Source organism: Falco peregrinus, unplaced genomic scaffold (assembly GCF_023634155.1).
Source record: "Falco peregrinus isolate bFalPer1 unplaced genomic scaffold, bFalPer1.pri scaffold_35, whole genome shotgun sequence".
Classification (NCBI taxonomy): domain Eukaryota; kingdom Metazoa; phylum Chordata; class Aves; order Falconiformes; family Falconidae; genus Falco; species Falco peregrinus.
The window spans coordinates 1,848,965-1,870,981 of NW_026599603.1; the positions used below are offsets into that span (position 1 = coordinate 1,848,965).

General features: G+C 50.4%; 1 protein-coding gene and 1 long non-coding RNA gene across 4 annotated transcripts; both read right to left on the reverse strand.

Annotated features, from left to right (window-relative positions):
• Positions 1–1,922: 1,922 nt before the first annotated feature.
• On the reverse strand, positions 1,923–5,016 carry LOC129783366 (uncharacterized). The gene is made up of 3 exons (XR_008745257.1): positions 4,818–5,016; positions 3,734–3,856; positions 1,923–2,801 (listed from the first exon to the last, which is right to left on the reverse strand). It is a non-coding gene; the product is annotated as an uncharacterized LOC129783366 (long non-coding RNA).
• A 6,825-nt stretch (positions 5,017–11,841) lies between these two features.
• LOC129783357 (ribosome-binding protein 1-like) lies at positions 11,842–20,449 on the reverse strand. Of its 3 annotated transcripts, XM_055793346.1 has the most exons (8): positions 20,117–20,449; positions 16,651–17,058; positions 15,957–16,105; positions 14,445–14,597; positions 13,991–14,109; positions 13,041–13,194; positions 12,482–12,616; positions 11,842–12,198 (listed from the first exon to the last, which is right to left on the reverse strand). In XM_055793346.1, the coding sequence occupies exons 2-8, from the start codon at positions 17,036–17,038 to the stop codon at positions 12,160–12,162; spliced, it is 1,137 nt and encodes a 378-aa protein (XP_055649321.1). In that variant the 5' UTR covers positions 17,039–17,058; positions 20,117–20,449; the 3' UTR covers positions 11,842–12,159. The 3 variants fall into 3 exon arrangements, with proteins under 3 accessions (XP_055649321.1, XP_055649319.1, XP_055649320.1); XM_055793344.1 differs by lacking the exon at positions 11,842–12,198 and having other exon boundaries at positions 12,208–12,616; XM_055793345.1 differs by lacking the exons at positions 11,842–12,198; positions 20,117–20,449 and having other exon boundaries at positions 12,208–12,616; positions 16,651–17,260.
• Between the last annotated feature and the right edge of the window lie 1,568 nt (positions 20,450–22,017).

The following is a 22,017-nucleotide window of genomic DNA, read 5'->3' on the forward strand; positions in this document are numbered from 1 at the left end:
TGTACAACTACCGTTTGTTCCCAAGGGCACCGCACCGACCACATCGGGGCAGGCAGAACCCACAAATCTGTGAAAAGGGAAGACTCTGTACATCAACTGGTGATTTTTTTTTTCTTTCTTTTTTACTTTTTTTGTTTTGGTTTGGGTTTTTTTGTTTGTTGGAGTGGAAGAAGTGTGAAAGTGAGACCCAGCATGGAAGGAAGCCTCTCTTTGATGGGTGGCTCTTGGCGCGTATCCTTTTGTGTATTTCTGGGTGTCGATGCATTTACAATGATGTAGTGAAAAGAGCTTATTCTTGCTTCATTTTCCGGGTTATTATTTACTAATTTTTTATTAAGTTTGCAAGCCAGCCAGGTGTTTGGGGTCACTGAAGAAGGACCCTGCTGTGGCCGGGAGCAGATCCTTTACTCCCCCGCCTTGCTTGCTGTGCTGCAAACAGCCATCCCCTCTGTTTTTTCTCCAAGATACGCAAAGGAGAGAAGCCTTCCCTTCCAGCCACGAGTGTTCTCACACTGGCGGTGCACCCCGAGGTCCCCTGCCACGGGGTCAGGCTGAGCGTGGGGACAGGGCAGAGCAGCGTGAGCGTGGGGACAGGGCGCAGCAGCACAGCCTCGCCAGCCCAGCGCAGGCTGCTCCTGCTCTCTTAAGCCTCAGCGCACCCCAGAAATTCTGTCCCTGCGGGTGCTGCGTGGTGGTGGTCCTTGGGCACTGCCAGGCTCTTCAGCCTTCTCTCTCCCCTTCTTGTGGCTTTCCTGTTGAAACTCCACACAAACCCACCCTTTTTCCCCCGAGTTTTCTTCTTTTTAAATAATTTTTCTTTTTTTATTTCAAGTTGGTTTATTGGGAAATGGCAGAGACCACGTCACAGCTTGGTGCCTGCCTCCTCACAATAAAGCTGCTGAGCCCGGCGCTGACATCAGCGGGATTTGAGGAGCTGGTGGGGGGAAAAGGCCCCCAGAGTACTTGGTACCTCTGGGGGGTGTGAAGAACCAAGGCCAGGAAGGGGGATGAAGGCCAGACCCGCCTCCCTTTTGTTCCCAGAGAAGTCTGCGTGTGCTCAGCCTCTATATTAGACACACCAGAGATTCCACGCAGGCAGGACTGGGTAGACACGTGTCCTGTCCCCCCAGCACTGCAGCTTTGGGGGTCACGATGGAGAAGGGATGTGCAAATCACACTTGGGCTCTGGGGTATGTGCGTGACCTGTCTCTGATCAGGCAAGAAAAAGGGGTCCTGCTGAATTCTGGCTGAGGGAACGGCAAGCTGAGAGCCCACCCCCCACCCCCACCCCCACTGCCTGGTGATTAACAGTGGTCAATTAATTACAGAGCAGACTCCAGCTGCTTAGAGTGCTTTCTCCTGTGTCTGGGAACACAGATCCTTGCGTCTTCTACTTCATGAGAAAGGAATGCCTCCTGTTGTTGTGTTGTGTGTTTTTTTAAGGAGAATACTAGTGTTCTAATGAACTAATAAAGCACGAAGTCCAAGCGAATGGGCCAGAGGACCTGCCCCGAGCTTGCACTGCTGAGAAGCCAGGAGGCTCCCTGGTCGTAGCTCTTGAAGCAAGTCCCGTGTAGATGTCATGCAGTGCCACAACTCTACAGGCATTCCATGTTTTAATAGATCAGTTATGTAAAGCAACCATTCTAGGCAAGGGTTTCACTAACTGCAGGGAAGCTGTTGGTAGAATAAAGCACATTTTGGAGATGTAGCTCGTATGTACAAATGACCCTCAACAAATCAAATCTAAGGATTTCTCTTGGTTTATTAATATTTGCATTGGTTGTCCAGCAGCCCAATACTGTCCCCAATGGATTAACGCTAAAGGTCTCCAAAAATGTTGGTCCAGCGCTGCAAAGTGTCAATGTGTCATGGGATGAAAGGGGGGTGGGGGTGGGGTGGGGGTGTGAGAACAAACTGGTTCCTGTTCTTAATTTTCCGAGTTGTAAAAAGCAAAATTCAGTCAGTCTTTTTGAGGCTGCTGGTCAAATGGCCAAACTCAGAAACAGTTTCCCCTGTAACCACTTTATACAGAACTGAAAACCTGTAGTGAAAGTTAGGCTAAAACAACCTGTTGGCACAAAAACTGGGTTAAATTCTTAGTGCTAGCAGTTGCAGAGCAGTACTAATAAAGGCCAATCCTGAAGTGAAACAGACATAAAATAGACACATTTTTCTGGAGAAATAGTCCTAATCCACTCTTGTAAACTCACGGTGCAGTAATAATATTTAAAGGTTCACTTGTTCTAGAGGTTCAGTGTTCTTGTTATGAAGTGCCTTGAGTTCTCCTTCAGCCTGAGGGATTCTATCAACTACTTTTCTGTTGACATAGTTTAATTTAGAACTACCTTCGTTTCTCTAATACACACTTACTAGCGGGTCAGATGCTTCTGAGGCGTCTACAAATGCCGATACTTCTATCAGAGTGCTCCAGTTCTATGGGTAGTACAGTGAAAAGAAACCACATCTCAAAAAGTGGTATTCTCAGCCCCAGTCTTTGGTCACTTGGTCCGTTTGTTCATAATCACTATTGATCTAACTTGGTAGAACCAATCGGCCTGACTAATATGGCTTGATCTGGGCTTTTTGTCTGTTAGCTTCTTTAATTCTGCAGAAATGCATGGAAATACCACCTAGACAGTCTGACCTGAAACTGAAATGCCTTTTGTATGGGGGGTAGAAAGCATTCCTGTGCCAGCTCCAGAGATCTTAAAAGGCTTCCACGTTTCACCGGTGGTTGCTTAAAGCTGTTTCCTTTGTGCAGTGTGTACATGGGAGTTGCACAGAGTTTTCCTGTATGTCTGTAGAGAAGAAGAAGAAAGAAAAAACCAAAACAAACCCCTTAGCCTCCCGTGCGTTACTGGGATATGTTCTGTGCGTGCCAAATTCAAACAGCCTAAACAAATGGGCTTTCCCTCCCCTGGGTCAGCGAGTGACTCCTCTGCAGCCTGCGGACTAGCCCTCCTGCAGCGGGGCCAGCGCTGCCGGCTGAGCGTGCCAGTGCCCCGCGTCAGCCGGGGGCTCGGGAGGCTGGTGTGCGCCTGCTGCAGCTGCCGCACGGGGGGAAAGGATGGGGGTACGGGGCGGGGGGAGCAGGCTGGAAGTAAGAGCTGGCGGAGGTGGATGGAGCGGGGCGCGGGGAAGCAGGTTCACCTGCCTGCTGAGTGACGGCCAGCCTGCCGCGGGCTCTAGCTCCCTGGCAGCGCCTGCTCTCGGCCCGGGGGGCTTCAGACCCAAACGCCCACGCCTTGGGGAGCTTCCTGGGAAACTTGTTGCAGTCCGAGCAGGAGAAACCCTGCACATGTCAGTCACTTCCCCCGAGAGAACTGGGGGGGCTTTCTCTGGCCGGCCGCTGGAGCCCAGGCGCTTCCAGGCCGCCCCCTCCCCTGAGCTCTGGGCAGCTGTGTGGGGACAGAGCGGCACTGTCCCCACCGCTCCCGGCACAGCAGCGGGCTGCGCTGGCTCAGCCGCAGGGCCAGGGAAATGGTGGTCCGTGACCTCTCGCAGCATGTGCCCACTCTGGCCACACTGCGCGGTTCAAACCTTGAATTCAAAGGCAGGCGGCGACGGACTGCTCTGACTTGGCACCCACACAGGTCACAGCGTTGGGAGCACAAGGGTTTCCGATGCAAAGAGACCCACCAGAGCGAAGCTTTGTGACTTCCAAGAAAAGCAAAGCGGCCTGGTTTGAGCTGGGGCTTTTCGCTTGTGTTTCAGTCAGCTCTGAGCTCACCCAAAAGCGGCTCGTCGTCGTCCTCATCAAGGGCTCCTCCTTGCCGAGGTGTCTGCAGGACTGGTCTCTGTCCCAAGTCCAGGTTGAGAAGGAAATGTGGTGACACAGCGGGACTGGTGCTGCCTGACAAACAACGGGAACTCTGAATAGCGAATGCTGTACCACTTATCTAAAGGATGACGCACCTACGTTTAGTTAAAAGTCGGGAGATGTCCAAGGACCCTTACTGCCACATGACGGATGCACAGACTGCTAAGGCCTTGGGTTGGTTATCTTCAGAAGGGACGTTCTGTCTTAGATTCCTGTTGTACATGCAACGTGGCGAAGACAAAGACTTTAAACATGGCCCCTGAGGAATAGAGTCTGCGCAGAGACAACTCCTCAAGGACATTGTGCAGGCATGAGATATGTAAATGAATTCTCAGAATTGTAATGAATATGTAAACCATTTCTTGGAAAACTCATGAATAGGTCTGAGTAGCTTGTATAAAGGGGGGACTGAAAAGTCACCTCGGGGTGCATGACTTTGGTGGCGCGATCCCCCATGCACCCAGCGCTGCCGAATAAAGACAACCTCCGCTCGCCTGCACACTGCTGACTGATTCTTCAAATCACCCTCTCCTGACAAAGGGCATATTAACTTAATGAAAAGGAAAACACCAACTGCACGGAGATCACTAAAATCACCTAGAAAAGGGAGTAGTAGCAAACCCCAAGTTCCTACTTTTCTTTTCTAGGTGGCCATTTCCTACAAAAATAACTGCTTTTTCCAGTCTGCTTTTCTTTCTGGTTTCAAAGATGCATTTTGCCTCAGTATTGACAAGGAAATCACAGGAATTTGGATGGGGTTTTTTTTTCTTTTCTTTTTTCCTTTTCTTTTTTTTAGAGCAGGCCATAAATTTGAACCTCCATCATGAGCTTAGTGTTTTCTAAGAAGAAATTTTCTTCACTTTTTGAAAAGCAGTGGACTACTCACTATGGCTTTCACCACTGAGGAAACTACTTCAACTACCACAGTATCAGAAAACCTAAGACACTTACATAGTACTACAAATAAGAATTAGAGATTATTTCCTTAGCTTACCCTTTCATTGGCACTTTAATAATTTTGAGCTCTCCCCAGATGAAAAAATCTTTTTGTCTTTTTCTTCTATCGTGTTTTCATTCTCCATTTTCAAACAGTCATTCTTCCTTACAGTAATCTTTTGTTTCATTTGCCGATTAGTGATGTTATTTGATTTATCCACACATTCCTGTTTTGCCACCGCCTGCACTTTTGAACATCTTTGCTTTTTTCCTTCTCAACCTATAAAAACAAAGTTAAGCTTCACGTATTTCTAGAAGACAGAAACACCACATCCAAGATTGATTAATTCAGGGTTTACCCCTGAAATAATATAAAATGATCTTTTTTGTAATTCATAGAGAAGCATTTTCACAAAATTACACTACAAAGTGTATTATGCCATTGAAAGTACTTTGAATTCACTCATGATGCAAGACATAAAAAAAATACAGCCCTTAGAAAGAAAACAATAGTGTCTCTTAAAACAGGAACAAGAAAAAAGTGAAAACATTACTGATGGACAAAGCGTTAGGAGGACTGCACAATGTTCGTTGTAACACCACCAGAAAAAAATTAAGTGGAACTGTGAACAAGGAGAGGAAAGAAAAAAAGATCTCAAACCCACAAACACAACTGGTTTCACAGGAAAGAGGAATTTTAGTGAAAGGCAATGAAGACATGTTATCGATTTGTTAATAAGTTAAGATTGATTGACTTTATTTGATTGATTAATTGATTTTATAAAATCATTTTATAAAATTGAAAAATAGAAGGATAAGAAATATTTTTAATGAAACTCTTAGTTGCACAGTAAAAGCTGCTATGGGATCTTCTGTACGTCCTGTACCAAGGCTAGAAGAAGGGGCTGGAACCATCGTTAAAACTTAGGTAATAACTTTAGGGTTGAAAGGTTTCTTTGTATTTAACCAGTCTTCTGTATGCAGAGGTGTACTGAAATGTCAGAATATGAGATGAATGGGAACTGGGGAGAGTCGACTGGAACAGCTTGTGGTTACCTGCCAAGAAACTGTGAACTTCAGTAAAAGGTAATTCCGGCAGGGGGAGATCGCGACCACCGACTCATACACCACCTACCCAAATTGCACCCCAGACCCATTTCTAGACCTTTCTAAGCTCTACTGCGCAGAATCGGATATAGGAGGAGAGTATGTAAATGATTTACAGGAAATGTTATGATTATGCATGAATATTTAATGAATATGTATGAATAAGTTATATCTATGGAATCTGATTTTGGGACCTGGCGTGCGTTGATCGTGAGAGGACTCGCTCACGCACCCGGCCGTCAATAAAGAAGTGTCTGCTTATCTACATCACATTGGTGTCGATAAGTTCTTCAGTCCGAGATTTCGGTAACAGTTTTGGCGACCCAGATGGGACCTCGCTGAAGGAGACTGGAGGAGTCGGGGACCTGATCGGTTCCGGCCGGCACCGAGGATTTCTCGGGGACACCCATCGATCCCCGATCCGTAAGGCTCTTCGCGACGTTCCCTGGATATTTGGTAAGACACTTCTTTTCTTAATTGTAGTAAGTGGGTGGGAGTCCCGCTAAAGTAAGTAAGTAAGTAAGTAAGTAAGTAAGTAAGTGCACTGGAGAAAGTGGGGGGGAGTCCCACTATAATAATTGTATGGGAAAGAGTGGGATGGAGTCCCACCAGTGGGTTGGAGCCCCACTGAGTAAGTCTGCCTGTCAGACGCGGTGAAAGAGCTGCGCAGGGTAGGACTAGGAGTCTGCCCGTAAGACATAAGCAAAAGCTATTGCAGGGTTGGACTAAAAGGATCCTTGTGGAAGTGGAAGCCTAGGCGCCTGCCCGTAAGACATAAGCAAAAGCTATTGCAGGGTTGGACTAAAAGGATCCTTGTGGAAGTGGAAGCCTAGGCGTCTGCCCGTAAGACATAAGCGAAAGCTATTGCAGGGTTGGACAAAAGTGTAGACAAGAGAAACTATACGCTATAGTGTTCTCCAAGGTAGTGCCTCTAACAAGAAGTTAGAAGAAGTTTTTGGTGTTCTTTGTTGTTTTGTGAGTTTGTGTACTAAGAAGAAAATTAAGAGGTATAATATTGTGTTATATGTTTGTTTTCTTTGTTGTTCTGTGAGTTTGTGTATTAAGAAGAAAATTAAGAGGTATAATATTGTGTTATATGTTTGTTTAAAGTAACTGTGGGAAAGTGTGAGCGTGGCTGTAAGGGTGAGACTGTGGAGTGTGGATCCGCGGATCGGAGTGACAGAGTTGAATAATTGTGTATTGTACTGTGGGTAATTACACCATGGCAACTAAGTTAACTCGGTTGTTTAAAAGTAAAAGCTTGGGTAATCTTGTGTTAAATGATAAAATCCCGAAAAATTCTCCATTGGGATGTTTACTGGCGCATTGGGGGGATTTATATGAGGATTTGCCAAAGAGCCAGATGATTGAATATTGTAATAATTGGTGGCCACTATATATATATTAGAAAATCAGGAAAAGTGGCCCACGAATGGGACACTGAATTATAACACTATTTTGCAGTTAATGCTGTATTGTAAAAGAGAAGGGAAATGGAATAAAATGCCATATGTGGATTTGTTCTTTTATTTAAGACAAAAAAAGGATTGGCAGGGTGAATGTAAGCTAACTATTAGAGATAATTTAGTAATGGCTATAACTTCTGATAATAAGAAAGTGGAAAAAATGTTGTTTAAATTGTGAGGTTGGGAGTGGATACAGGAGCGACATTTTTTATTAAATACCTGTAAAGGAAAAACTGGAACAAAAACAGGCCATTCCTGCAACCCCTGGATTTGAAATTTGGAAATAAGATAATTACACATGATTTTTTGTATGTACCAGTATGTCCGGTACCCTTGTTAGGAAGAGATTTGTTATCTAAATTAAATGCACAGATTGTTTTTGACGAAGGAGAACTTTTCTTGAAAATACCTGAGTCAAAAACGGGAGAAATCCTGACGATACAAGAAAAGGTAAAGGAACAAGAAATTCCACCGGAGGTGGATTTGGCAGTGATCCCTACTGTATGGGAGACAGATATTCCTCGTAAATCGAAACTAGCAGAACCAGTTAAAATAGATTTGAAGGAAGGCGCAGGAACAGTGAGAATTAAACAATATCCAATCAAACCGGAAGTGAGACAGGAATTGAAGAAATGGATTGATAAATTTTTGGAGTATAAAATTTTGGAAGAATGTGAATCTGAGTATAATACTCCTATTTTACCAGTCAGAAAACCTTTGGGTGAATATAGACTGGTACAAGACTTGAGAGCAGCAAATCAAATAGTTAAGGATATTTATCCTGTGGTAGCAAACCCTTATACACTGTTAACAGCATTGAGGGAGAATTATCAGTGGTTTACAGTGCTTGATTTTAAAGATGCTTTCTTCTGTATACCTTTGGAAAAGAAAAGCAGAAAACTGTTTGCTTTTGAATGGGAAAATCCTCAAACCGAGCAAAAGATGCAGCTGACATGGACTAGATTACCCCAAGGATTTAAAAACAGTCCAACTATTTTTGGAAATCATTTAGCAAAGGAACTTGAAATCTGGAAACAGGACAAACCAAGACCTGGGCATTTACTCCTACAATATGTGGATGACATATTGATAGCTACAGAAGAAAGACCTACCTGTATACAGGTGACTATTGACCCCTTGAATTTCCTGGGACTAAATGGGTATAAGGTATCCAGGAAGAAAGCCCAGATAGCCTGCCAGACTGTGATATATCTGGGCTTTGAGATTTCAAAAGGACAACGACAATTAGGAAAAAATCGCAAAGAAGCTATTTGTGGTATACCTGAGCCGAGAAATATTCATGAACTCAGAGCATTTTGGGGAATGACTGGGTGGTGTCGCCTTTGGATCATGAACTATGGGCTAATAGCTAAACCGCTGTACGAGGCCCAAAAGAACCCTCCCTTTGTATGGGGCCCACAACAACAAAAGGCTTTTGTAGAGTTGAAGCGTGCCTTAATGTCTGCACCTGCCTTGGGACTGCCGGATCTAACCAAAGATTTCCAGCTGTTTGTACATGAAAGGCAACACCTTGCACCGGGCGTGTTAACCCAGAGGATAGGAAGCTGGAAACGACCAGTCGGATATTTCTCTAAACAACTGGACACAGTGAGTAAAGGGTGGCCAAACTGCCTGCGAGCAGTGGCCGCAACAGTGATGCTCATACGAGAAGCTCGGAAATTGACTTTGGGAAGAACAATAACAGTCTATGTGCCACACATGGTGATAACTGTCCTAGAACAGAAGGGGGGACACTGGCTGTCTCCCAGCCGAATGATGAAGCACCAGGTGGTATTGACTGAACAGGATGATGTGATTCTAAAGACAACTAACCTGGTAAATCCTGCAGTGTTTTTAAGTTCCATACAGGAAGAAGGACGACTGGAACATGATTGCTTGGCTACCATCGAGTATGTTTATTCCAGTCGTGAAGATCTGAAGGATGTGCCATTGGAGAGACCAGACTGGGAACTGTATACTGATGGAAGCAGCTTTATGGAACAAGGAGTCCGATACGCCAGATATGCGGTAACAACAGAGACTACAGTCATAGAAGCAGGAGCATTGGCGAGTACCACATCAGCCCAAAAGGCGGAACTCATCGCTTTAATTCGAGCCTTAGAACTAAGCAACGACAAGAGAGTAAATATCTGGACTGATTCAAAATATGCCTTTGGGGTAGTGCATGTCCATGGAGCTTTGTGGAAAGAGAGGGGGTTATTGTCCTCTCAAGGATCAAACATTAAGCATCAAACAGAGATTTTACGATTATTGCAAGCAGTTCAAAAGCCAGATCAAGTAGCAATCATGCACTGTACGGCACACCAGACTGGCAATACAAAAATAATAGCTGGGAATAATTTAGCTGATAGAACAGCAAAAAGGGTAGCAAAGAAACAAGCATTGCAAATGGCAATAATTCCTTCTAAAACAGTAACCCTTCCCAGGGAGAAACCGAGATATTCAGAGGAAGATGACAAATCGGGTCAGTTATTAAATGCTAAGAAAAACTTAGCGGGATGGTGGATAACTCCTAATGGACAGGTAGTAATTCCACCTCCTGTGATGAGAGAGATAATTCAAACGAGACATCAAGAATGTCACTGGGGAGCAGAAGCCTTAGTAACATCTTTGGGAAAGCAAGTAATATCAGTTAAGATGTTGGGAATAGCTAATACGGTAACTGCAAAGTGTGAAGTACGTTTGAAAACCAATCCAGTGATTAAGAAAAAGGTTCAAATGGGCAGACTGAAATCTGGTACAGAACCTGGAGATTATTGGCAAGTAGATTTTTCAGAGCTGCCTAGACAAAATGGGTACCAGTATATCCTGGTAAGGGTTGATACTTTTACAGGATGGCCAGAAGCCCTTCCCTGTCGCACCACACAAGCAAAAAGAGGTTGTGAAGTGGTTATTACAAGAAATAATTCCGAGATTTGGAGTTCCTATTGGAATTTCCTCTGACAGAGGTCCACACTTTGTTGCTGAAGTAGTCCAAAGTGTTAGCAAAGTATTGGGTATTAATTGGTATTTGCATGCGTCTTGGAGGCCACAATCTAGTGGGAAAGTGGAAAGGATGAATCAAACATTAAAACGACAAATAAGTAGAATTTGTCAAGAAACCAGTCTAAAGTGGCCTCAGGCACTTCCATTGGCATTATTATGAAACAGGGTACAGCCAAAGACACAGGAGGCATTCCTTTCTCATGAAGTAGAAGACGCAAGGATCTGTGTTCCCAGACACAGGAGAAAGCACTCTAAGCAGCTGGAGTCTGCTCTGTAATTAATTGACCACTGTTAATCACCAGGCAGTGGGGGTGGGGGTGGGGGGTGGGCTCTCAGCTTGCCATTCCCTCAGCCAGAATTCAGCAGGACCCCTTTTTCTTGCCTGATCAGAGACAGGTCACGCACATACCCCAGAGCCCAAGTGTGATTTGCACATCCCTTCTCCATCGTGACCCCCAAAGCTGCAGTGCTGGGGGGACAGGACACGTGTCTACCCAGTCCTGCCTGCATGGAATCTCTGGTGTGTCTAATATAGAGGCTGAGCACACGCAGACTTCTCTGGGAACAAAAGGGAGGCGGGTCTGGCCTTCATCCCCCTTCCTGGCCTTGGTTCTTCACACCCCCCAGAGGTACCAAGTACTCTGGGGGCCTTTTCCCCCCACCAGCTCCTCAAATCCCGCTGATGTCAGCGCCGGGCTCAGCAGCTTTATTGTGAGGAGGCAGGCACCAAGCTGTGACGTGGTCTCTGCCATTTCCCAATAAACCAACTTGAAATAAAAAAAGAAAAATTATTTAAAAAGAAGAAAACTCGGGGGAAAAAGGGTGGGTTTGTGTGGAGTTTCAACAGGAAAGCCACAAGAAGGGGAGAGAGAAGGCTGAAGAGCCTGGCAGTGCCCAAGGACCACCACCACGCAGCACCCGCAGGGACAGAATTTCTGGGGTGCGCTGAGGCTTAAGAGAGCAGGAGCAGCCTGCGCTGGGCTGGCGAGGCTGTGCTGCTGCGCCCTGTCCCCACGCTCACGCTGCTCTGCCCTGTCCCCACGCTCAGCCTGACCCCGTGGCAGGGGACCTCGGGGTGCACCGCCAGTGTGAGAACACTCGTGGCTGGAAGGGAAGGCTTCTCTCCTTTGCGTATCTTGGAGAAAAAACAGAGGGGATGGCTGTTTGCAGCACAGCAAGCAAGGCGGGGGAGTAAAGGATCTGCTCCCGGCCACAGCAGGGTCCTTCTTCAGTGACCCCAAACACCTGGCTGGCTTGCAAACTTAATAAAAAATTAGTAAATAATAACCCGGAAAATGAAGCAAGAATAAGCTCTTTTCACTACATCATTGTAAATGCATCGACACCCAGAAATACACAAAAGGATACGCGCCAAGAGCCACCCATCAAAGAGAGGCTTCCTTCCATGCTGGGTCTCACTTTCACACTTCTTCCACTCCAACAAACAAAAAAACCCAAACCAAAACAAAAAAAGTAAAAAAGAAAGGAAAAAAAAAATCACCAGTTGATGTACAAACAGAGTCTTCCCTTTTCACAGATTTGTGGGTTCTGCCTGCCCCGATGTGGTCGGTGCGGTGCCCTTGGGAACAAACGGTAGTTGTACAAAACAGTATGAAGATTTTCTTACAAACATATGCCTGCAGTGTTTACTGGTTGGGTTTTTGTGTTTGGGGTTTTTTTTAAGTTTCAAAACTAGGTTTTAGGTCACGAATGGCTTGCAACTTTTTTCTACAGTAAATCAGGCATATATTTTTAGTTTTCGTTTTAGGAATGTGTAAGGCATTTTGGTAAGGTGACGGTAAGGTCTAGGTCACAGACTCGTCAGACTGAAGTCCCTTCCTTCACGCTGTCCTCTTCCCCCTGGAGAAGGAAAAGAGAGGTGGGTTACTCAACTGGCTCTCAACCTTATCCTCGTGGCAGCTCAAGCATCAAAGCGTTTCACAGATGGGCCAGGTCCTGCCTTTTGAGAAGGGAGAACCATGGCCACCATCTCCTGTGCTCCCAGAGCTTCCCAAAAGCCACCCAGATGGTTTCTGGCAGCAAGTGCCACCTTGTCTCCGGTTTTCAACCACTGCCTGACACGCGCTTCCCCCTGCCCTCCACCAGCACCAAGGGGAGGGATGGCTGCGGCCACCACAAGTACCGTTTCCTGAAGCTGTTCTTTACACTTCTTCAGTCTCCCTTTGGCCAGTTGGTCCCGGGTAACCTTCAGTCGCTCCTGTAGTTCGCTTGCTGCCTGGCCCCGGTTCTTTCTTTTTTTTTTTTTTCCTAGTTTTTCCTACATGGGAGTCAAAAGAAGGCATCTGCCTGAGTCTCCCTTGGCCGTCTGGCGACACTCCCCCCTCCAAAACATCTCGGGTCACCTCAGGTCTCCACTGAGCTGCCTCGGCGGCCACAAGCCAGCAATGCGCCACTGCTCCAGCGGCGTGCTCAGAGGCTCTACCTGGGAGGTGTCCTTTAAACACCCCTAAACCCCCAAATCCAGCCACACCCCGGTGACAATAACAAAGCCACAAGCTCTACCTCCTGCACCAAGGGCTTCAGAGTCGAGAGGGAGCACCCACGTCCTCGTGAGCACCCGCTGGCAGGGGCCACTGGGTTTCCTCTCTCACCTGAGGCTACCACCCAGCACGGTGCACCACCTAGGCTTCCCCCCCCACCCTCACACCCGGCGGGAGCAGGTTTGCAGGCGCTTGCCTGACCTGCAGCTGCTCCATCTGCCTCTCCAAGGCCGCCACTTTCATCTTCCAGCTCTTCCTCAGCTGCTCCTCTTGCCGCAGCACCTCTGACTTCTCAGACAGCTCGTTCATCAGCTTGCCGCACCACTCCTGTAACCTGGCCACCTCAGCGTTTTGCCTGCACCAACAGAAGCAGCGTTATTCCAGCCCGCAGGCCAGTCAAGCATCCCTGGCGTTACCCGGGGGGAACACATCCTCCTGGTGGGCCTGGTAACAGGGCTTGAAACATCTCAACGGTTGTGTTGGCCTGTTTCTCGGACACGCCTGGTCCTTCAGGGATGGGGTGGAAGGAGCTGACACATCAATTTCAAAAGCTCCGTTTCCATCACAGGAGACATTTCTTTCTCATGAAGTAGAAGACGCAAGGATCTGTGTTCCCAGACACAGGAGAAAGCACTCTAAGCAGCTGGCGTCTGCTCTGTAATTAACTGACCACTGTTAATCACCAGCCATTTCAGACTTTCTACAAAAAGGAGCGCCAAATTCTTCTCCCTAGCTCCTGGTTGTTCTGTATGCACCAGGCAGGTCTCGCTTCTCTGCAGCACCGCTCCCATCAAAGAGCCAGCGACATTTCTTCTGAAGTTGGTGAGCACAAGCTCTCCGAAGTGTGGAGAAATGCTGCAGTGCCTTCTGGTCCCCTCTGCCCCCTCCGCTAGCATCAGCACAGGTGACTCCAAAGCAGAGAGGGCTTCCCCTGCCCTTCCACTTGGGAAAAGCATCCTTGTTTCCCCTGCCAGGCCCACAGAAGCCATTTGGCAATCTCTTCCTCACTCCCTCCTCTACCTCCAGCTAGCTGGGGCGTCTGTAGAAGCACCCTCCAGAAAGGGGGTGGCCAATCATGATGGACAGCCCCCCCCCAGGGCTTGCCAGAGGGCGGCCCCAGGCTCTGCCCCCACCCCCACCCCTAGTCTTACTTGCTCTCCATCTGACTTCTGATCTGGCAGAAGGCATCGCTCAGGATGGAGTTCTCCTGCTGCAGGCGAGCCAGCTGCGTGTCGGGGCCATTCTCCAGCTGCTCCTGCAGGGTGCGGATCTAGGGAGAGACCAACAGGGGTTGATGCCGCTGCTGCCAGCCCCTCGGCTCTCCCCTGAGGAGCCCACTCCATGGGCAAGAGGGACTGGCAAGGAAGCCACAGCGAGGTGTCTGTGCTGCTGACAGCCCCTGCGGCTGCTGCATCCCGTGAGGATGCTCCCACATCCCTCTTCTAGCGTGAGCACCACGGCTCAGGAGCACTGCGGGGCTCTCGCCCCTCCCCGAGGCTCTGGCCCCCTCGCCCACCTCGGTCTTCTCCAAAAGACCAGGCAGCTGCCACCGAGGGCCAGCCGGCAGCCAGCGGAGGAAGCTGCAGAGCACCGCGTGGGGCTCACCTTGCCCTGCAGCTGCTGCGTTTCGCTGACATGGTCCTGGTAGCTGGCCTGCACGCGTGCCTGCACCGCTGCCATCTCCTGCTCGCGGGCCAGCAGCTGCTCCTTCAGCTTGCCCTCCACGGCCGTCGCCTTGGCCCGCTCGGCCGCCAGCTCCTTCGAGGAGAGAAGCCACCCGGTCAGTTTCAGCGCAGGAACCTCCCTGCTTTAAGGGGACTCGAAACAAGTGGCCTCCTGGCTCAGAAGACTCTAAGAAGTGTAACCCTTTCGGCGCTGCCCCCAGGCCCAGCTACACCCTTCCGCACTTCCATTTCCTCCTGCATTAAGCTTTGGGCTCAGTGGCCACTGGATGCCACTGTTGTTCCACACTGGGCCAGCTAAGAGACAGGAGTGACAGCCTGGAATTTTATTCCCCTCCCCGGCCCCAGGATCAATATCATCACATCAAGTTTGGGGCAAAGCAGGAAAACAAAAAAAAGAAAACACCCCCACAAACCAAACACACCCCCCCTCCGCCCCCTGCCAAGGCAGGGGTGCTCTCTTGGCCGGCTGGGTGATGCCGTGCCGCTGCCCGGGGCTGCCTGCACAGGCCGGGGCTTAGCACAGCACTCAGTGCACAGGGTGGCTTCGCCCTCTCCTCTCCTGCCTGCAGGCAGATGGACCTGCTGCAGCAGGGTCCTGGCGGCTGCGGGGCAGGAGGTGCTGAGCACGACGCGCCGGGGGTCCCTTCTGACTTCAACACCCAACGAGAGGTGGAGGCAAGGGGCTGAGCCAGGCAAGGGGGCTGTAAAGAGCACCAGGCTCCTTAAAAAGGGACTGATCAACACCTTCTCAGCTCAGGGGCTCTGCCAAGAGATGAGAAGGGCTTTACTGTCCTCCGGAAAGCAGCAGAAAGCTGCAGTCTCTTACGGGCACGGCTTTAGCCCCCTCCAGCTGCGGCTGCCCAACAGGGCACGTGCCTCCCCGGGCTGGATCAGGCCCAGGAGAGGAGCTCAGGTGGGCATCTCCTCCCCTTCTGGGGGAGAAAACAGCAAATGGATGAAGGGCCCAGAGAACCCCTGGGCTTCACCTCCAAGGGCGGGTAAGACGCGGGGAGAGGGAGGCACACGGCGAGCCGTGAGGCGCAGAGCCCGTGCCAGGGGTGCCGGGAGGGCTGCGCGGCACTTACCTGGCTCAGCTCCTCCACCTTGTTTCTGGCAGCGGCTGCAGCCTCCTGCTTGGTGGTGAGCTGCTTCTCCTTCTCCTCCAGCTGGCGTTTCAGGACAGTGACAGGGTCACCCTTCTGCTTGGCCTGCCGGCGCAGGGTGGCACATCAGCGGGGACCACCACCTCCGCATCCAACCCCTCCACCCCACACGCACAGGGTCCTGCCCTCTGCCCCAGGGAAAATTCAGCTCCTGTCTCTAAGGCTGCCCCTCGGGGGACAGCCTGCCCGAAAACGGGCTGCCTTCACCCCTCCGCACCCCCGGAGGCTTGGCCCAGCCCTGGTGGACGCGACGCTGCTGGCAGCCCTACCGCGTGCCAGGTGTCCTGGACGATGCCCGCTTTCTCCGTCAGGATCTCGATGAGCCGCTGGGCCTCCCCCTCGCCGAACACCGTGCTGCTGACCGTGGACACGAGCGTCTTGTAGGGCAGGTGGAGGGGCCCATCCGAGTCCGCAGGTGCTGGGGAGGAGAGAGGAGGGGTTGGGAGCGCTCGAGCCAACGGCAGGGCTGAGTAGCATCGCCTCAGTTGACTTCAACCCCATAACTGCCATTTCACGCCAGCAACCGCCCAGATGTCCACAGCCAAGTTTGATACCTCTCTAACTGAAAGCAATGTGACGAGCGCTGGGGACGGCGCTCACCACAGACAAGCGTTCCCTGAGCCAGCTGCCACCTCTGCCTGGCTCTGCTACTGCTCCTGCCGCCCTGCCACCGCCCTCCATCACACTGATCGATTCCAGACGGAGCTGGGCACGCTTTGCTAAAGCCAGGGAGCAGAGACGTGGTGGGCATCAGAAGCTGGACTCCACTGTGACACAGCCTCGCTGGGGGACTGTCGCTCCACGCAGCGGTGCCAGTGATGCAGAGCAGCAAGGTCGTCTCCTGCCTTTCACCAGGCAGGTTCGTTCCAGCTCTTTGCTAAGGGAACGAGATGACTCCAGCCCTTCTCCGATCCCTCTGCCGGCTTACCCGACGGGGATATATGCAGAGGAACTTGGCCTTACCTGGCTCGCTCTTCTTCTTGGATGCAGCCACCTTCTTGACAGGTCCATTATGCTTCTGCTCCTCATGGGCTGGAAGAACATTGCTTTTCTTTATGGTGACAGAGCTGACCACTGGAGCACTTTGGTGCGCCTCTGGGACCTGTCCATTAGGTTTCTCTTGATTTTTCTTTCCTTTTCCTTTTTTCTCAACAGCTTCCTCTTTCTTCTTTTTCTCTTTTTCCTTCTGCTGAGTCTTCTTAAGCCCTTTGCCTTGCTTGGCCAAGGCTTCCTCAGAAGGACGGAGGACCTTCTCCATGAAGGTGAACACCAGGAAGATCCCGATGGCTGATACCACCATCAGACCTCCAAAGAGCACGACATTCGGCATCTGAGGGTCATAGACATCCATCCTGCCTTATTCTTCTGTGCCTGCAAGACACCACAACAACAGTTAGTGGGGAAAACAAAGAGGCGCAACAGCCTCTCTGTGAGCAGCGAGTTTCCCATGTCCATCTGTGTTGTGTGGGCAACCTGCTGACACCCCCCGCCCCCTCCCAGGTTTGCGCTCCTCCGCTGCGCTGCCTGCGCACGGTGCTCCAGCCACACCGCAGGGGCTGCTTGCGCTGGCTGCAGCAAGCTTCAGAAGAACCAAAGAGGGGGAAGAAAAAACCAGGGATGCAATCAGAGACAGCCACGAGCAAAGTGCCCATGCCTTGTCCAATGGGACGCTTTTGCACGACCCTGGGCAATCCCTGCAGCCCTGCGGCAGTAAGAGAGCCCGTTTCCAGACTGCCTGGTGCAGTTTGGCCAAGACCTGGGCTCTCCCTGGGCCACCTGGCCTTATCTCTGCGCCCAGGCGCAGGTGGAAGTGCATCCAGGGTCTCAGCTCTGGAATAGAACACCCCCCTGGAAGGGGAAAGCATGCACGGGAGAGCTTTCCCCAGCTTTGCAGCAGCCCTGGCCGCCTCCCTTTGCCAGCCGCACCCTGCGGCACTGCTGGCCTCTGCCCAGCCTGGCAGGGAGGACACGCAGTGACCACATCCCACTGGGTCGCTGCTCCCAGCCTCCAGTGACGAGAACCACCCCAGCAATGATGCTACAGACGCCACACAGAGAACCAAGACGCTACCATCTCCTTGCAACGCAAACACCAGGAAAAGGCCCAAGTTCAAGCCAAAAAAAAGCAAAAGCATGGTCATTAACCATCTCATCTCCCCAGCAGATGCCCACAGGAAGAAACGAAACTTGCAAAGGGAGCACTGGATGTGGTGCTTCTCTTTCCACCTCTGCTGTTAACTGGCGGGCATCCGTTCCCACCCTCCTCTCCACGCTCAGGTTCTCCACCCATAACACACGGAGCCGCAAGGGAGACTGTACTGCCTGGTCTGAGACCTGGCAGGCAGGGTGCAGCCCCGCGCGGAGGAAGATGCTGCTGCCTCCACTCTTCTTAATCGCTAACCGAACCCCGTCCCGAGTCTGGAAGCCAGGCTCTTCCCCGCTGTCCCACTCGTGCGTTTCCCCCATGGGCACCACCTCCACGTGGCTCACAACGCCCACCCCCCCACCCACCCACCCACCCCCCCCCGATGCTGCAGTCAGGCAGTTCATCTGCGCAGGGGCACTCCCCAGGAGGTGCCAGGCTGCGCTTTCTCGTGATCAGCGCATCAAGCCCTCAGCTATCAGAAGTTCCCATCCCCGCCCTTAACTGTCAACATCATTGAATTTCCTCTTTAAGAGGTTGTGGGCTGGGGACGGAGGGAGTGGCTGGAAAGGGAGGAGGCAAAAATAAGAATAAAACTAAGGAGATCAGCATCTTTTCAAAACCTCAGTGCTCACAGGGAGAGACCTCAGAGCCTTTCCCTTTCTCACAGCCGACAGCGGCGAACTCACCCCCAGCCGAATCCGCACTGGTGCAGCGAGGGGGTGACAGGGCAATGAAAACGTCGCCTCCAACCCCCAGGGGGGTTGTTGAGGGCTGTTTCAACCAGCAGCCCAGCTCTCCCTGCCCGCCTCGCCAAGCATCCCAGACAAAGCAGCAGAGAGCCGGCAGGCGGGCAGGCTGCCAACGCCAGCTGGAACCAGCCTCCCCCCGGCAGGACCAACTTTCTACACCAGGGCACCGCGCGAGATCCCAGCTGATACTACAGGCATCGCTATCCCGGCCCGTCCCAGTCGTTTGGGATTTCAGCGGCCTCAGCCGGCTCCATCCCAGCACAGCTGGTGCCAGCCCCCTCCCTCCTGACAACGCAGCATCACTTTGGGATGGTCCCCATCGGGACAGAGGGATTATTCCTAACCTGCAGGGTGAAAAGGGATGGATTTCCTCTTCCTGGCAGGAAACAGAAACGAGGGTCCAGAGAACATGTACCCACGTCCTTCTGCTGGCTTTAGGGCCAGACCAATGTGCCCCGGAGCTGACCGGGGCGGAGCTGAGCGCCCTGCATTCCTCACCTGGCAACCCCAACAATGCGCTGGTACCAACAGAGCTGCTGACCTCACAGTGCCACCGCGTCAGACTTAGATCAAAATTCGCCACTCCAGCTTAGGGCAAGGGCATCACTGACTGCTGGCAAATGCTCTCCAGCCCCGTCAGCTGCTCCCGCCACCTCCCAGAGCAGCTGGATGCTGGATTGGCCTTTGGGTTTTGGTTGTGGATGGCTGGGTTTTTTGAGATACTAGTGAGAGATGAGAACTTCACAAGTGAAATGCCCTGTGATGCAGCTCAAGTGAGCTCTGGCTAAAACTTACACCGTCTGACTGAATTTTAGAGGCACTAGAACTGTGCGCAGGACAAGAGCAGGTTTTGCAGTGTCTGTGACACCACAGCTGTGCCATGCAGAGCAGCACATCTGCACCATACAGGCTAGAAACCATTAGCTTCCTTCTAGAGCTGCTGCTGTGGCAGAGGACGTTCAAGCCTGTGTCTGTTGAAAGACACGATCTCAAACACCCTGTGCAACAGTAGGAATTAACAATGCGCTTGATCTAGAGATGTGGTTGTCATTACTCATTTCAAAAGGCATTGCATCTCCACGTGGAGAAGCAAAGCTCTGTTCAGCCTGTCAGACACCGTTAACCAAGGAGTAAACATCTTGCTGCAGCATTCAGAGATTTCATGCTCAGTCGGCCTGGCTTGTAGCCAGAGAGCGCCGACCCCCTTCAGTTCCTCCTGCTGCACTGGGCCAAAATCTTGCAGCCTGCAAGACAGACAGGATTGTTGTGCAGCAGTGCCAGCCTTCACACGACAGCTGGCCAGTGGACTGCAACTAGCCAGGGAGGCTGTGCTGCACAGGTGGAAGTTAAAAAAAAAAAAAAAAAAAAAAGAAAGAAAGCAAGAAATCCTGAAGAAATTCAGCTTTTCTCCACATCAGACGGCTTGGGTTGGGCTCCCTGATCTCCAAAAAAAGAATCCATTGTTGATTCCTTGGAGCAGCAAAGCCTTTCTGGTCTCTACAGCCCAGATGCTCACTCTGATTCTTTCACCCACCTCTCCAGAGCCAGCGGGAGCCGAGTCAGCCATTGGAGCCTGCCTGCGTGTAGCTTCCTCACCCGCCATACCCAGGGTAGCCCTAGAAAGGAGAGGTGCGCTCCTGAGAGAGCCTGCAGCGAAAAGGGGAACAGTCTGAGCACGGATGTAGTGAAAACGTTCTCCCCGGTATTTCTGCATTGCTATTTGGCATGTAGCCAGATGTCTGCTCTGACACACGTCAGAGAAAACCATCCAAATGCCTAAGCTAAGGCAGGGCTTACCTGCTTGGTGACCCGATTGCCTCTTCTAATGTTACTACCAAGTACATTTGATTGATTACTAGCATGCTGGAATACCTTCATTAGTATGGATGGAAACGGAGCTTTTGAAATTGATGTATCGGCTCCTTCCACCCCATCCCTGAAGGACCAGGCGTGTCCAAGAAACAGGCCAACACAACCGTTGAGATGTTTCAAGCCCTGTTACCAGGCCCACAGGAGGATGTGTTCCCCCCGGGTAACGCCAGGGATGCTTGACTGGCCTGCGGGCTGGAATAACGCTGCTTCTGTTGGTGCAGGCAAAACGCTGAGGTGGCCAGGTTACAGGAGTGGTGCGGCAAGCTGATGAACGAGCTGTCTGAGAAGTCAGAGGTGCTGCGGCAAGAGGAGCAGCTGAGGAAGAGCTGGGAGATGAAAGTGGCGGCCTTGGAGAGGCAGATGGAGCAGCTGCAGGTCAGGCAAGCACCTGCAAACCTGCTCCCCTCAGGGAGATGGGGCGGGTGGCTGAATTGTGTGGGATCCGTGGGGTTGGCCATGGGCAGAGCTCGGGGGGGAGATGAACGTCTGCATTTGGAAAGCGAGCTGCCTGGTGGACCTCTTCATCGCCTCCTGCCCCCTGTCAGTTTGTCACATGCAATGAACTCTTCTTGCACATCCCCGGCAAAGCCCAGGGGGCACGCTGCCCTGGTGGGAGCCGTTCTCGCTAGAGGTTGTACAAGTTTAATATTTTAACTGAAGGAACAATGAGGTACTTACACGGCAGACAACAACTAAATTCTTCTACTCTCCCCTTTCTGTAATAGTTAGTTTCAGAGTAGCTGTCGCCGTAATCTCTGAGAAAATATAGAATCTTTCTTACCGAGAGAGTTGCCTGTGTCTGAACCGCGTCTTTTCCTGGAGAAAGATTTTACAGATGAATCTGTCTGTCCTACAGATTCATTCACAGGCTCAGCTCCTGAAGTGAATTGTCTCTCTTCTGTCTCCGCTGTCCTGGATTCACTTTTAACACTAGTATTCTCCTTAAAAAAACACACAACACAACACAACAACAAAAGAAATAAACCCAAAGATCACTCAATGTTATCTTGTAATAAAACTAATATAAAACCAATAAAACAAAATAAAAGCTATTCTTCTCCACTCCAAAAGGGCATCCAACAGGTGTTGAACACTGCCTAGACAGTTGACATAGTAAGCGTTTTTAACTCAGAATTAAGGTTGCTAAATTGAAACAACCTCTTGCAAAATATCATATTAAGCAAAATATGAGATCAGAAAACTAGAATACACAAAGTTAGGGTACATGTCCCCACAGTCTGAGCTTTGCCCTCAGTTATTAAACTAGCTAGAAGAAATAAGCTAGAAGAAATACAGGCGCGCTCCTTGTTACCAGCACGTGTAATAATGACGACAGATCTAGCTCAAACAACTTCGCAGAGCTGTGTGATGCAGAACCACATGGAAACCACACGTTTCTGGTTGGGAATCTCACCCCACCCCATCCAGTCATTAAGACCTTAAGTTATAATGTGTTGCTTGCTTTTTAGAGCCCTCTGCTGCTGCTCTGCATGTGTTTTGCAGGCAGCCATTGGGCAGACTGGTACATTTCCATGATCATGTGGCAAAAATCTGCAGCTTAAA